The sequence below is a fragment of the Heterocephalus glaber genome, unplaced genomic scaffold (assembly GCF_053883595.1).
Source record: "Heterocephalus glaber isolate CG9 unplaced genomic scaffold, H.glaber_assembly_v1.0 deba00001760, whole genome shotgun sequence".
Classification (NCBI taxonomy): Eukaryota; Metazoa; Chordata; class Mammalia; order Rodentia; family Bathyergidae; genus Heterocephalus; species Heterocephalus glaber.
In genome coordinates this window covers 3,091,049-3,106,563 of record NW_028258457.1, presented here as the reverse complement: position 1 = coordinate 3,106,563, position 15,515 = coordinate 3,091,049, and the positions used below count along the sequence as shown (strand labels likewise).

Sequence of the window (15,515 nt, the reverse complement as noted above, 5' to 3'; positions counted from 1 at the left end):
ACAGGGTGGGGGGGACAGGATGGGGCTGGAAGGGAGTGTAGGGAAGGTACCAGGTTGTGGATGCGTGTAGGAAGACAGGGGTCTAATGCATTCTACATTCATTCATTCATTCACACGTGGTCCTGCGCCCTCTGAGGCCCAGGCTCCACAGCCCCTGCTCTGCTCCCTTTGAAGTCCCTGCCTGCTAGTCCATGCACTAAGAGTGCCTCAGGGAGCCCTGAGCCCCTGTGCTGTGGGAGGCTGCAGAGGACAGTGGCCGTCAGTGACTGAATGCAGGCCCAAGTGAAGGCCCATGATGCAGAAGCCCAGCAGGGTCCTCCCAGTCCTTGTGGCCAACTTCCTCCAGGTTCTGAGGGACCCAGGATGGCACATAGGCCCTTTGCTCTGAGCTGGCTGTGCCTCCTGGACCCTCTGCTAGAGCCACTGGGGCCACCCTGGGGGAGGGCCAACGTAATGGCCCTGCACTTGGTGGCAAGACTCTGGGACATGGATATGCCAGCCGCCACCATTGTGCTGCCTGATGTCTGATTCCTGGAACGCCGCATGGGGTGCCCTGGAGGTGACTGCTGCACAGCAGGAAGCAGAAGGATCTGTTGACTGGGGTGGGGGTGGGGGTGGGGAGACACCTCCTGTTTGCTGACTGCCATGCAGAGCAACTAGCTGGAGAGGCAGGGCCCCAGGGTGAGGCCACATGGCCAGCAGGGCAGGTGTTGGGCCTGGAATCCCCACAGGTAATAGGGTGTGGGGACAGGGGTGGCGGTGCAGGGTGAGCTGGGCTGGTGGGTTCAGGGCTCTGGGGTCTCCAAGTGCCACCTTTTGCTTACCCAAAGCAGTGTTGTCTGCCACACTTCCCACAGCGGGCATGGCTGGGATTCTGTAGACTCCTGGGAAATTGTGACCCATGGATTTGTTGCTCTTACACTGGGATGTAGGCTCAGAAAAGTTTGGACACTTGTCTGAAGTCACACAGCAGGAAGTGTGGGCGTGGGACTCCAGCCCTGGCTGAGCAGCTCCAGGTTAGCATCTAGAGTTGCTCAACATACATTGAGCTCTGTGCCCCTCCCCAGCTGCCAGGAGCTGTGGGGTGTGGGCCCCCAGGTACCTGGGACTGGCATCACAAGGCCCAGCCCTGCCCCTCCCATCCCAGGGCACCTCCTGCAGGGCAGAGGTCTGCTGTAGGGTGTCTGTGTACACATGGCCTGGTTTGAGGACATTACAGGGACTCTGGACCCTAAAGGGTCAGGGACACCAGCCAGCGACTGCTCCTGGCTGAGGCAGTGGGGAAGTGATGTGCCTCCAAGTGTGCGTCAGCCAGACAGACCATCAGCACAAAGGCCTCTCTGGGGCATCGTGGCTCCAGCTTGCCTTGATTTCCCCATCTGGACCACAGCCCTCTCAGCCCCATCTGCCTTCCTGACCCATCCCAGGCTGACATTCCAGCACTCTCCACCCAGGCCTTGTCCTTGCTTGGGCCTCCACATGATTTTGGGACATTCCTGGGACATCAGAGGCTCTCACTAAAGCCTTAAATAAATGGCCAGGCGCCTGAGTTGCCTTGCTGGCTCCTCATGTACCACACTGGATGGGCAAGCGGCTTTCTCGGTTCCAGGAGAGAAACTGAGGCTAGGAAGGTGAGGCTGGCCTGGCAGGTCACCTGGGCAGCTGGCAAGGCCTGTCTGTGGCCTGGCTCCCTTGGTTCTGCACCTGTGAGAGGTGTGGCGAGGTCTCTTTCTCCTTCCCTCCGATGCACACCTACATGTCGGACCGCAGCCCTCTTGGAGGGCGTCAGGGGTCTGGGACCAGGCTTCGGGGTCGTCCTTACCTCTAGAGAAACAGCTCGCCCTAATCTACAGACGGGGACAGTGCTGGACCTGCTGGGCGGCCTGAGATGAGAGGAGGGAGGGTAATCAGGATGCTGTCAGGGAACAGCAGGGCTGGGGTCCCAGAGGAGACAGATGCCCGGAGTCCCGGGCCCCAGCGGCCCCACCCGAGTCCCGCTTGGACGCAGGGCTCCGGCCCCGCCCCAGTCGGCGCGGTGGGCGGGGCCTGGCTGCTGCGCTGGCCGCTCGGAGGCGCTTGGAGCCGCCAGGCCTGCGCGAGCCCAGCGTGTGGAGCCGAGGCAGGTGAGCCGGGCCGGGACCCCGCTGTGGGCTGACGGGTCGGTTCGAGAGCACCAGGACCCCGCGCTGTGCCCGCCGAGGCCCTGGCCGCGTCCTCCCCCACCTGTGCCTCGGAGAAGCCACAGGTGGGCGGGCGCCGGGGGCGGGGCCGGGACACCCGCGCCCCTGGGCGCCGGGCGCGTAGCCCCGTAGGAAGCGGGGCTCCCCCATCCGGGAGGCGGGAGAGGGGCGCGCCCCCTAGGGCCCTCACTTGCTCGCCCTCCAGCCGGGCTCTTTCCCCTTCTCTGCCTCCATCTCTGGCTCCGTCTCCGCACCCATCTCTGCCCGTCTCTGCCCCTGCTGAGAAGTTAGTCCAGTCCCTCCGGGTCGGGCAAGCGCCCCACCCCTGTTCTGGGTCGCAGCCCCCAGGACACCTCCAGAGTGAGCCTCCCCCGTGCCCGCCGACCAGGCCTGGACGTGGGGACCCCGGGGACAGATGCCCGCCCACCCTGACCCCCTCTCGGCTTCTCGCCCTAGACGCTGTGTCCCCCTCCTGGCCTCTCGCCCGCCGCCCTCATGAGGAAAACCAACATGTGGTTCTTGGATCGGCTCCGCGGGTCTGGGGAGAACGGCGGTCGGGCTGCGGGGGCCGAGGCAGGGGACAGGGCCGCCAGGGGGCCGCTGTACAGCAACGTGCTGACCCCCGACAAGATCCCGGACTTCTTCATCCCCCCTAAGCTGCCCTCGGGCCCCGCGGAGGCCGAGGGGCCGGCGGAGCTGGGGCCGTCCCCGTCTGAGCAGAACCTGGCTGCCTCCCCGCGCCGCAGCCCCCGCAGCCCCCGGCTGCCCGCCAAGCTGGCAGCGGAGAGCAAAAGCCTGCTGAAGGCAGCCACACGACACGTCATCCAGATCGAGAGTGCCGAGGACTGGCCGGCGGAGGAGGCCCCGGGCTCCGTGTCCCTGCCCTCGGTGCCCAAGGCCCAGACGTCCTACGGCTTCACCACGCTGGCCGAGAGCCCCCACACGCGGCGCAAGGAGTCCCTGTTCCACAGTGAGCACGGGGCCCTGGCCCAGGTGGGCTCCCCAGGTGCCGGGCGCCGGCGGGCAGGTGCCAAGGCCAATGGGGGGGATGGGGGCCCCAGGGAGGCTGGAGGCGGCCTGATGAGCCCCGGGCGCTACTTCAGCGGTGGGGAGAGCGACACAGGCTCCTCGGCCGAGTCTTCCCCGTTCGGGTCCCCTCTGCTGTCACGCTCGGTGTCCCTGCTCAAAGGTTTTGCGCAGGATGGCCAGGCCAAGGTGAGCCAGCTCAAGCACTCGGTGGGGCGCCATGGCTCCCTGTCGGCTGACGACAGCACGCCGGACACCAGCCCCGGCGTCCGCCGTCGCCTGACCCGCCGGGCCACTCCAGAACCGGGCCCAGAGTCTGGCTCCGCGCCCCGCGGGGAGCACATAGTGCGCGTGGGGCCCCGGGGCAGTGTGCGGCTGTTGGCCGAATATGAGGCGGCCCAGGCCCGGCTGCGCGTGCGGCTGCTGGTGGCTGAGGGTCTGTACGAGCGGCCCTGGGAGGCCCGCAGCATCAACTGCTGCGTGGGCCTGTGTCTAGTGCCGGGCAAGCTTCAAAAGCAGCGCAGCACCATCATCAAGAACAGCCGCCACCCAGTCTTCAATGAGGACTTCTTCTTCGACGGGCTGGGGCCGGCCAGTGTGCGAAAGCTTTCCCTCCGCATCAAGGTGGTGAACAAGGGAAGCAGCCTGAAGCGGGACACGCTGCTCGGGGAGAAGGAGCTGCCCCTCACCTCGCTGCTGCCCTTCCTGTGAGCTGGCCGGCTCCCTCCTGGGGCACACGGGGGCACCCATCTGCTGCACACGGGCCAGGGCAGATCGGTTGCTGGGGGGCTGGGGCTGGGTGAGGAGGTGGGCTTCAATTCAGTGGGGCTCGGCCTTGTGCTGCCTGCTGCTGATCCTGCTGTCCTGTGTCGCCGGTGTGAACAGAATCTTACTTTTCATGAACGGATCTTTTTGGAGGAGGAGGAGGGGGAGGAGGAGAGGCTGTGAGGAAGAGTTTGGGGGCCTTGGCAGGGCTGACCATCCGCCTCGGCCCTCGATACTGCTCCATCCTGCTTTTCCACAGAGTTGGGGACAGAGGTCCTCAGAGGCCCACGAATCAAGGAGGCTGAGGCGGCAGGGACAGACAGGCCAGGTCTCAAGTCCTGGGGCCGAGCTCAACCCATTCCTCTGTGGCAGTGTTGCCCTCCCCAACCACCCTGCTGCCACTCTGCTCTGCACAGAAGCCTCGAGAGCTGGTGACACCACATGGCACCTCCCTTCCTCAGGCTCTGGGCAGCCCCAGCCTCCAGGCTCAGAGGCGAGGGGCTCAGGGGCCATCCCTGGCCTCCAGACCTGGCTCTTGATGGAGGAGAAAGTGTGGCTGCCAGGCTGGAGCCCGATGTTCGGGGACACAAGGAGCTGGCCGACTGCTGGCCTGGCACTCATCGGGGCCACCTTGACAGGAGGGGCCTGTGCAGCCCTCGGGGGCCCCTGTGCCCTCCCAGCCAGTGCCCGGCATGGCCTTTACCCTACCTGTAAATAGGGTTTGGTTATGGAGCCTGGGCGGGATCACCACAGGCCGGGCTGGGCCTGGTTCTGGCTTTTCACTGAGCCAGGCAGTTGATTGGGTTTTGCTATTGGTTATGCGAGTCCTTGAATGATTTCTGGGCTTTTTTTTTTTTCCCACAAATTCTGCAAGTCACAGGAGGGCAGGTTTCCTGCAGGGTGAGCAGCCCTGTGGGACCTGTGATGTTCCCCCGTTTCGCTGGCTCTCTTCTTCCTGATGAGGATGTCTGCACCCACCAGAGAGGGGTGCGGAGCTGACTCCCCAGGCCTGGAGAGAGCCTGCAATTTCTGCTGCACGCCTGAGTTGCCCTGTATCCTGTGACAGCTGGGCCCGGGCCCCTGTCTGTGCCTGTCCCCTCCCCTTTGGGACCTGGGGTGCAGACCGCAGGCCCTGCATGGAGCTGGATGCTTGGAGCTCGTGGCCACCTCCCTTCTCTGGTGGGGACCCCACCTCCTGTTCTCCTCGGGAGGGGGGCTCCCCATTTTATATATCTGTGCACTGTTTGATATCTTTGTGTTTGAAGTTGATCGTGGATGAATCTTTCAGACACTTCCCTCCAGTGTGTTTGTTTATAAATGCTGTTTTTAGTGCAATAAAGGTGTTTCGGGGATGCGGGGGTGGAGGTCTGCTTGCTTTGCTGTGTAATCCCTGGAGAGGAGTTTTGCCCTGAATTCCTAAAGGGCGGCAGGAGTCTGAAGGTGAGAAATCCTGTCTCACCCTGGGTTGGAGACAGGCAGCAGGGAGGCCCCCCGGGCCCAGCAGGTCAGGTGCCCGGAACAGTCATCGACACTCCTCACAGAGGCTGTGGATACCTGGACAGGAGCCATCCCGCCCAGGTCCTGCAGCCTGACCCAGATGCACCTGGCCAGCATCTCAGCTCCATACCCAGGCAGGCGGCACCTTCTCTGGGGAAGGGCCTTTGGCCTCTGCCCTTTGCCCTTTTACCACACCAGCCCCTAGGGTCCGGGTCATTCTGGCCCCTGGTGTCCCAGCTCCAGGAAGTGCAGTGTGACAAGGTCCCCTTCTGACTCCAGGCTGAGCCCCAACTCCTCTGTGATGTCAGACTGGGCTCCATCTCCCCTCTGACCCCAAGACAGGCCTCTGTCACACTGTGGCTCCCTCCAGGTGCGTTCTTGTGGCCATGTACAGCTGTGTGCCTCATGCACAACAGCACTTTGTGTGAATCATGTGCTTGTGTGACAGGTGTGTGCCCGTGTTGGAGACTGTGGCCACTTCACACCCTTGGGACCCCCAAAGGCCATCCTGTGAGAATTCCATACCCTCCTGTCTGTTGCTGGGCCTTTGGGTCTGGCTCTTGTCTCCTCTTGGGGAACTCCAGCAGATGCCTCTGCTGCCTGTACCCACAGTGTCCCTGGGTTGTGGCCTTGTGTGATGCAGGATGCAGGGGTGGCGCCAGAACTGTCTCATGCCTCACCCTTGCTGTCATCCTGAGCATCCTGAGTCTCCCCAGCTCAGGAGACCCTCAGGTCATCACAGGAAGAAGGCGCATGGAGCAGCAGAGCCAGGCTGAGCACCTGGACCCAGCAGTGACTGCAGTCCAAAACTGCACACCGGATCTGGTTAGCGGGTCATTAAGTGCCTTATTTGTGCAAGCCAGCTGATTCCCTTTCCATCAACAGCCGAAGGACACTGAGGCAGCAAGTGACAGGCAGCATGGCCCCCGCGGAGCCCCAGTCTGGCATGGGAAAGAGAAGCAGGGGAAGGGGAAGCAGAAAGCAGGGCTCCATGGGAGGGGCAGAATCTGAACTATCGGGGAGGGGGGTGTTGGGACAGCTCCAGGGCAAAGAGGGGGCGCCCTGCCATCCCGCCCTGACCTAAGCCCCTGGTCCGAGACCTCCCATGGCTCCTAGGCCCCACCCAAGGCCCCACCTTTGCTTGTTCCAGCTGCCTCTTGCAGCTCTGCTCCAGCTCCAGGGGCTATGAGACCCTCACCCTAACTGCTGGGGAGCAGAAGGCGAGGGGTGCAAACCTCAGTTTCCATGTGGCGGTGAGGCCTTGGGCTGCGAGTGCCCAGAGCCAGAAGGCTCTAAGGGCGGAGCTTAATCCAGAGGCTTGTTGCCATTGGCCGGGAGCAGGCACAACGGGCAGCAATGATAATTAATGCAATCACTTCGGGGCGGAAATCACAGGCTCCCAAGACCCAGGCTCAGCCTGGCCCCGCCTCAACGCTTTCCTCCCCTCCCTCTGGAAGGGTTCCTGCCCCCAAGTGAGGGGCTCACTGCTGCTTTTGTCTTCTCAGCCCTTTGGGGGTGGGAGGGGCCACCAGCTCCTAGGCTGTGAGGAGAAAAATGACTTCAATTAAAAAAAGAAAAAAGGAAAAAAAAAAGAGGAGGCCAGGCTTATGCCTATCGTCCTAGCACTTCAGAAGCTGAGGCAGGAGGATCACAGCGAGTTTGAGGATAGCCTAAGCCACATAGTGAGACCTTGACTTAAAACTGAATAAATGAATGCATGAAGAATGAGGGGAGGGAGCGGCATGTGCAGGTCCCAGCTCTGCAGCTCATGAGCATTCTCCAGCTCACTGGGCCTCAGTTTACCCTTCTGTACAATAGGGGTGTCACTGGGTCCTCTCTTGGGTCTCCTATGAAACCTGCTTGTTAAGCTTCTGCCAGGTGGGTGGTGACCCATTGAGTCCTTGCCACAAGTCCCTTGACCTCATTCGCAGATGGAGAAGCTGAGGCAGAAGGTGGCAAAGTAACCCGAGCAGAACCACCGGCTGGCAGGTGGCAGGGCCTAAACCCTCACTGCCCTCCCTGAATACCCGCTTGCAGGCTTCTCCCTGCAAACCTAGCTGTGTCTTCCAAACCCAGCTGGGAGACTGAGGGCACGGTGGCCCTGACAGCACAGATGACCCTTGGTCTAGTGACAAAGCTAGACAGACAAGGACACAGGGCCACCCACTTAGGAGAGGCTGGCAGGATGGTGTGAGGGTCCCAGGAGGGCCTGAAGTGCTGACTTTGTTGGGTTTCACCCCAGCAAGTTTATTTATAGACGTTCACTGCACCTGGAAGGGTCAGGTGCCTACAATATATAAAATACTATTACAACGCAGCAACAAAATGACAAATTTATGAAAGAGCAAAGAATCGAGTAGATGTTTCTCAAGACGTGCAAATGGCCAGCAAGCCCATGAAAACAAGCTGCATACCACTTGTCATTAGGGAAACGCAGATCAAAACTCACACCTCACACCCACGGCCGTCTACAGCCAAGAGAATGGAAGACGGCGGGCGTCCGGGAGGCAGTGGAGAGCAGGATGGGCACATGCTGCGGTGGGAATGAGACACGGAGCTGCCAGCGTGGAAAACAGCCTGGCGATTCCTCAAAAGGGCACCACGGAATTGCCTGTCACCCCACCATCCTGCTTCTGGGAATCCCGAAAAGAAGGGAGAGCTGTCACTCAGGTAAATGCTTGTGTAGTGATGTTTACTCCAGCACTGTTCACAGCAGCCTACAGCAGAGCAGTGTGGTCTGTTCACACACCAGAGCATTGCTCGGCCAGGACAGGAGTGAGTCTGTGATACTTGCCCCAGTAGGGACCTCAGGGATGCTGTGGTCAGTGACAGATGACAGACACAGAGGACACAGCTCGGGCTCCATGGAAAGAAACGCCCAGGACAGGGGAACCCAGAGACAGGAAGTGGACTCGGGGGTGCCGGGGCTGGGAGGGGAGGGGTGATGGTCATGGGGACGGGATTTCTTTGGGGTGAAGAATGTCACAATACACAACAGGGACAGTGGCTGCACAGGGTTGTGGAGACATTGAAGAGCACCGAAAGCCAGGCGCCTGGCACATGCCTGCCATCCAGCCGCTCAGGGGCTGCAGTGATGAAGCATTTGTCAAGCACCAGTGAGGACCTGAGTCAGAGCCCCAGTGCCACAAAATACAAAAATAAAATAAATACAAAATTTAAAAATATTTTTAAACGTTAAAAAAATGTAAAAATAAAGGACAATGAATTGACAATTTTAAAATGGTTAATTTTTCTTTTTTTCTGGTACCAGGGATCGAACTCAGGACCTTTTGCTTGCCAGGCAGGTGCAGCACCACTGAGCTACATCCCGGCTAAAATGGTTAATTTTATTTTATGTGAATTCTACTGGAAATAAAAAGCTCACTGAGCTATATACATATATCAATCTGTGCCTTACTGTATGCAAAAATATTTTAATTAAAGAGATATAACAGGTAGGGTGTGGCACATGCCTGTAATCCCAGCACTTGGTAGGCTGAGACAGGATTGCCAGGAATTTGAGGCCAGTCTGGGCTACATAGTGAGTTCAAGGCCAGCCTGAACTATATAGAGAGACCCTGTCTCAAAAAAAATGAAAAACAAAAAAACAAAATAAAAAGATATAACAAAAATCACCCAGAACCACCTCGCTGCATGCATCATCAGTGACTGCAACAAATCAACCCTCCAATCTTCCTCACAATTCTCCCCATCATCCCTCATCATCCTCCCATCCTCCTCCCATCATTCTCCATCATCACCCATCATCCTCTATCCTCTTCCCATCATCCTTCCATCCTCCCATTATCCCCCATCATCCTCCATTGTCCTTCCATCACCTGCCACCCTTCCCACCATCCTCCCAGCATCCTCCATCATACTCCATCATTCTTTCTCATCCTCTCTCATCTCCCATCATCCTTCCACCATCTTCCATTATCTCCCATCATCCTCCATCCTCCCCCATCACCCTCCCCTGTCCTCCCATCACCCTCCCATCATCCCTGTCCCTCTCCCACTTTCTGAGCCTGCCTATCCTTCTTTCCCCTACTCTGAGCTCTTTCCTGGCCACTTTCCCTGGCCACCATATTTAACTCTTCCTCTCACCCCCTCCCCTCTCGTTTCTGTGCTTCCTCCCCTGCAGACCCACTGGTGATTCACTTATCCTGCATGCTCTCTGTCTAATCCATCAGCTCCTTGTGGCAGGAATTTGTGTTGGTTTTGGTCCCCTCTGGGTCCCCATGGACTCCCCAGGGTGACACAGTCAGCACTCAGCTCAGCGTATGCTTAATATTCGTGTGGGTGAATGACTGCCTACAGGACTGTGGCCAGTCTTCCTTGCAGCCAGTGGATCTGGAGTCTTCCCCATGGGTGGGTGAGGTGGGTGGCAAAGGGCTGAAGGCTCCCTAATACTGTTTTGTTTTGAGACAAGGTCTTGTATGTAGTTCAGGCTGGCCTTGAACTCACTATGTAGCCCAGGCTGGCCTAGAACTCATGGCAATTCTCCTGCCTCAGCCTTCTGAAGGCTGGGATGACAGGTGTGCATCACCATGCTTGGCTGCTGTGGTATAATAACCGAAACCAGACGATGTGTATTCTGTCCTGCTGTCCCCTAGCTGGTCCTGGGCCTCAGCTACAGACCAGTGCTCACTTTTAGGTGACTCTAACCTAGAGACAGTGGTTGCCCCACTGGTTTCTCCTGGGCTGGGGCAAATGGAGGCCAGGGATGCCACTCAGAACCCTGCAGGGCCCAGGATGCCCACCCCAGAGAACCTTTCCAGTGTGCACGGCACCGAGGAGCAGGGCCCATGAGTATTAATAACCTTGCAGCAGACGGAGCCCCACGCCGCCTCCTCCTGGCCTGGCCTGGCCAGTGTCTTCCCTGCTGGATGCGGCCCTGGGGGTGGGCGGCCTGGCCATCTTTCTCGGAGCCCAAGCTGACTCACTGGCGGCCCCTCCTCCCACCTCTCAGCCTCTCAGTGGGGAGGACTTAGGACTTAATTTAGTCCCGGGTGACAGCGCTGGAAGGCTCGCTCCAGGGAGGCGCTCTCATCTCCATAGGAACTGGGCTGTTGGCTGCAAAGCTGCCACGGATTCTGATACTCGGAGCCCCCTAGGCTGTCTCCTCCAGAGCGGTCTGGTAGCCACAGCCCTGAGGGCCCCGGGCACAGAGTTTGTGAACTATGGGTGGTGGGGGCAGATTTTCTCTAAGCATTCTGACAAAAGTCAGCCTTGCCCACACAAAAGGGCCCAGGAGGCAAGTGGGCCTCCTCGAATTAAAGCGTGGGATCTGGGGTGCTGGCCCCAATGCCTTGTCCCAGGCATCCCGTCCCAGTGTGAACGCATCCTTCCCAGGTTGGTGCCCTTGGGAGTGCCTGGGGGGGCAGCAGCTTGAGGCTGTGGTTCCTGGGTTGCTTCCCCTGAACATCTGGCTCCTCTGACCTGTGGGGACAGAGTCTCTTCTGGAGAAGATGCATCTGACGTCTTGTGTGAGCCCTGTGAGGCTGAGGGTGGATTTCTTTTCTGTTTGTTTGTTTGCTGTGGGTTTCACTATGTAGCCCAGGCTGGCCTTGAACTTGAAGTGATCCTCCTGGCTCAGCCTTCCAGGTGCTGGGCTACCACGCTGGGTGTGATTTGAACTTGTGACTTCAGAACTGTAGGAGAATATGTTTCTGTTGGTCTAATCCCTAAGTGTGTGGGGCAATCTTTTCTGGCATTGGAAGGGCTGCCCTCTCCCAGACACCCCTGGATCTGACTTTTGTAAAACGCATAGCCTCAGACTGACCGCGGAGACTGTTGGAGATGCCGAGAGACAGGGGGGACTTTACAAAATAACTGGCTGGTGACGGGAGACAGAGGAAAACTCTTCCAGACTGGAAGAGACCAAAGATTCATGGTGGCACACACCAGTCACCCCAGCACTCGAGGGGCTCAGGCAGGAGGATCATTACAAGTTTATGTCCAGCCTGGGCTACATAGTGAGTTCAAGGCCATCCTAAACTACAGAGTGAGAACCTGTCTCAAAAAAACAAAACTAAAGGGGCTGGGGATTTAACTCAGTGGCACCACGCCTGTCTCCCAAGCACAAGGACTTGAGTTTGATCCCTGGTACCAAAAACAAAGAAGCAGACTAAAACAAAGCAAAGCACCAAGGGACTGGGCCCAGGACAGGAATCAGCTGTGAGGAGATCATGGGGCAGCCAGGGACATCAGGTAGACGGCAGTGCGGAGCCCATGCAGTTTCTTTCCAAATTTTGTTGTTGTTGTTTTTGGTACCGGGGATCACACTTAGGACCTTGTGCTTATGAGGCAGGTGGAGGCACCACTGAGCTAAATCCCCGGCTGCTCTTTCCAAATTTTTATTATCACGTGTTTGCAGCATGATTACCTTCCTCTTGGGAAGGTGGCGCATGTACAGGACACATCTTAATGCTTTTCATCCCCTTCACGTCCTCTTTCTCCTCCCTCCATCTCCTGGTCCCTTCTCTTTTGTAAAAGATCTGTGTCTCTATTTCCTAGTATCTTTTATTTTCCCCTTTAATTTATTTCTCCTTTGGGTTCCTCATGTAAGAGAAACTGTGATATTTAAGCTCATGTGTCTGATTTATTTCACCTAACATTATGGTCTCAAGGTGCATCCATTTTCCTACAAATGACCCCAGTTCATCCTTCTTTATGGCAGAGTAGTACTCCACTGTGTGTAACTACCGCATCCTGGTTGTGACACTCACAAGGTCACAGCGAAAATATCCTGGAGTACAGAATCCTGTGGCAGAGGGATTAGGCCATAGTGCAGCCTCAGGGGCTCAGCCCCAGATGACAGAGGAGTGCTCAGTGACATTTGTGGCCTGTGCCCGAGTGCTGGGTGCATGGGGATTTAAACTGAGACTTTGTCCTTTTTGTTTCTTTTTTTTGGAGACAGGGTTGCAGTATGTAGTCCAGGCTGGCCTCGAATTCATGGCAATCTTCCTGCCTCAGCCTCCCAGAGTGCTGATGACCACGCCTTACCATAGTGCCTCCCCTCTCCCGGGTCAGTGGCCTCCTCCCTAAGGAGCCAGTGGTCCCGCTAAGGCCCAGCACACCTTTGAGTGGGGCGGCACCTCGTGGCCACTGCAGGTATCGCAGCTTCTCGCTCAGCCCTGCAAAGGCTCATTTTGGAGTGTCCTGGGGATCTGTCTGGACCTGCCCATTTTCTGAAGGCCTGAAAAGCCTCAAATACATATATCAGAAAGGCAAGATGCCATTAGCCCTGTGAAACGAACAAGCCCCAGAAGATTTGGGCAGAAAACACGGAATCGGGGATCAGGAAAAGTGACCAGGAAAGGTGACATTCAAGGGGAGTGGGGGGCGTGGAGAGGAGCTGAGAGGGGCAGCAGGGGTGACTGAGAGGGGCTGGTGTGACATAGAGGGAAGGGGACCCAGCTGGAAGGGCAGCAGGCGCAGCAGTCCTCGTCCCAGAGCTGGAATCTGTCACCCATAGGTACTGTGACCGGCAGGGGCTTGTGAGGGCTGTGCATGACAGCGCAGAGCAGCGCTCCCAGGGACGGTGACTACTTGCTTCTGGGACTCTGAGTCCTGGGCTGGAAGGGCTGGGCCCGGCTAGCTCCTCCCTTCCCTGAGGACCATGTGGCCCTGGAAGCAGCCACCTCAGCCAGCAGACCCCCTGGGACAGTGGAGGGCCATCATTCACGTGGAGGGCCGTCATTGCGGCCCGTCGTCCTCCACTGCCAGACCTGGGACTGGGCCTGCACAGGGACCCACCCTGGGGGGCTGGGAGGAGCTCAGCTGAGCCTCCTGGTGTTCTGCTGTGTGTGTGTCCGCGGGTCCCCTGCTGTCTTGGTTACTTTTCTTGTCACGGAGACAAAATATCTGACACCCAAAGTTAAAGGAGGAAAGGTTTATTTGGCTCACAGTTTGTAGAAGTTTCAGCCCATAGCACGGTCACGTTGAGGAGGGGCGTCGCAGAGGAGAAACAGTTCTTGGCAAGTAGGCAGGAGGCAGCAAAAGCAAGCGACCGGCAACAAGCGACAAGAGCAGCTTCCTTCTGTCCTTTTTCTATTCCATCTAGGCTACCTGCTTTCCATCCTTAGGGTGGGTAGCACTCACACCCAGAACTATGCCGAACCGATCAGTGGACTGATTAGTGATCACATGCCCTTAATCTCAGCATCACACACTCTAGATGCAGCCACCTCTGAAAAAGCCCCACCTAAGGCTGCATGAGGCACTTGGGGGACAGCTAGACCCAGCCATAACACCTGCTTCTGAGTCCAGGAGGTTTCCCAAGGTGGAGGGGTCTGGCCCAGATCCACCTCCCTCCCCTCTCCACCTCCCTCCTCCCTTTCCTCCCTCCCTGTCCATGATACAGGGCAAACAATATAACTTCCAACCTGCTAGATATCTGTGGGAAATGGTAGAATTCAGCTATCTAGTTGTAAGAATAGATCACAAGAAGTTTGTTAACTAAGAGAATTAAGTCGTTTCTGGGAAATTCCACAAGTCTGTTTGTTAAAAGAATGCCAGAAAACTTTAAGAGACCTTGTAAAAGTCTCACGGGAGAAAAACAGGTTTTCCTAGTTTTCTTATTTACCATTTTCCGGGATCAGAGGACTGCGACCCAATGACTCTACGGGTGGTAAGAGAGATATGACTCACTATGCACATGTGTGATGTTTATGGTGGGCCGGTGGGCTTGATTTTGGCTGAAATCCTCCTGCTCTCTTGATACTATCTGATAAGAAGAGGGCTGCGGTGTGCTCTTTGATGTACGGGATTGGTGAACGGAAACAGGGGATTTGTGAATTCGCCTGTACCTTTTATGAGTCACTTAAAGTCACTGGTTATCACCAGAGGTGAAAATCAGAAAGACAATAGCCAGAATCACTAAGCCTTGCTTCTTCCCTTTGTGATGGTCAAATAGTGCCAGAGAATTAAACTGCTGTTCATCCCCCAGGCTCTTCCCTTTCTTTCTTTAAAAGTCAGTGCTTTCTGGGGTTCCAGGTCTCCTTCAAGAGAGACCTTTATTAAAAATAAAAACCGGGCCGGGAATTAGCTCAGTGGTTCCGGCGCCTGCCTCGCAAGCGTGAGGTCCTGAGTTTGATCCCCGGTACCAAATAAATAAATAAATAAATAAATCAGCAGATATCAGATACACCCAATTCGTGTACCCCAAAATCAAAGATTTCCAAAGAACAATGGAGGTTAAGAATAGGAAAAATTCTTTTTTTTTTTTTGGTACCGGGGATCGAACTCGGGTCCTTGTGCCTGTGCAGCAGTCGGCGAAACCACTGAGCTAAATCCCCAGCCCAAGAATAGGAAAAATTGAGCCGGGAATTTAGCTCGGTGGTATCACCCCTGCCTCACAAGCGCAAGGTCCTGAGTTCGATCCCCAAAAACTGCAAAAAAAAAAAAAAAGGAAAAATTTATTGGGAGAGATAGCTCCTGAGAGATGAGAGGGGACCTGAAAGTGAGTTACCACAGACCCCACTTCTCTAAGAATGTTTTATAGAGCAGTCACGAGGTGAGTACAACGTGGGTCAAAACTATGATCAACCAGTAAGATTACAAGGATAGCCGCTTAGGGAATATTGATCCAATGGGGAAGCGGGGCACATAGCAAGGGTATTGGGAAAGAACAAAGGCATTTTTGGGAAGGGACGGGTCTAGATGCCCTGGTCACCCAGCTGGGTGACTGATGTCTATCTGGACTTTATTGGACCAGGTGATACCGATTACAGTATAATCGCTCTTGCTTATCTCTCGGGCAGGCAAGTAGGCCTGGTCATTCTGTCTTTACCTGGAGGCCTGGCCTTCGACAGATGTGCCTCCAGCCACAGTTGAAATGTGTTCTCATCTTCAGCACTGACTCTCTCGAGGGCCCAGCCTTTTCTGACTGCCTAGAATATTTCTACCTAATGTACCTGTCTATAATATCCACACCTTTGTGAAGAGTTAGATCAGCAGTGTGGTCATTAGCCTGCTTGTCCACAAAGTCAGGAATGCCGTAGACTGTTACCCTGCCTGGGAGCAAGAGGATGTCATTCCTTC

At 56.7% G+C, this 15,515-nt stretch overlaps 1 protein-coding gene across 2 annotated transcripts; it reads left to right on the top strand.

The window, feature by feature from the left end:
* The first annotated feature begins 2,046 nt into the window (after positions 1-2,046).
* On the top strand, positions 2,047-6,437 carry C2cd4c (C2 calcium dependent domain containing 4C). Of its 2 annotated transcripts, none has more exons than XM_004866029.4 (2): positions 2,047-2,123; positions 2,637-6,436. In XM_004866029.4, the coding sequence occupies exon 2, from the start codon at positions 2,676-2,678 to the stop codon at positions 3,915-3,917; it is 1,242 nt and encodes a 413-aa protein (XP_004866086.1). In that variant the 5' UTR covers positions 2,047-2,123; positions 2,637-2,675; the 3' UTR covers positions 3,918-6,436. The 2 variants fall into 2 exon arrangements, with proteins under 2 accessions (XP_004866086.1, XP_004866087.1); XM_004866030.4 differs by having other exon boundaries at positions 2,114-2,245; positions 2,637-6,437.
* The last annotated feature ends 9,078 nt before the right edge of the window (positions 6,438-15,515 follow it).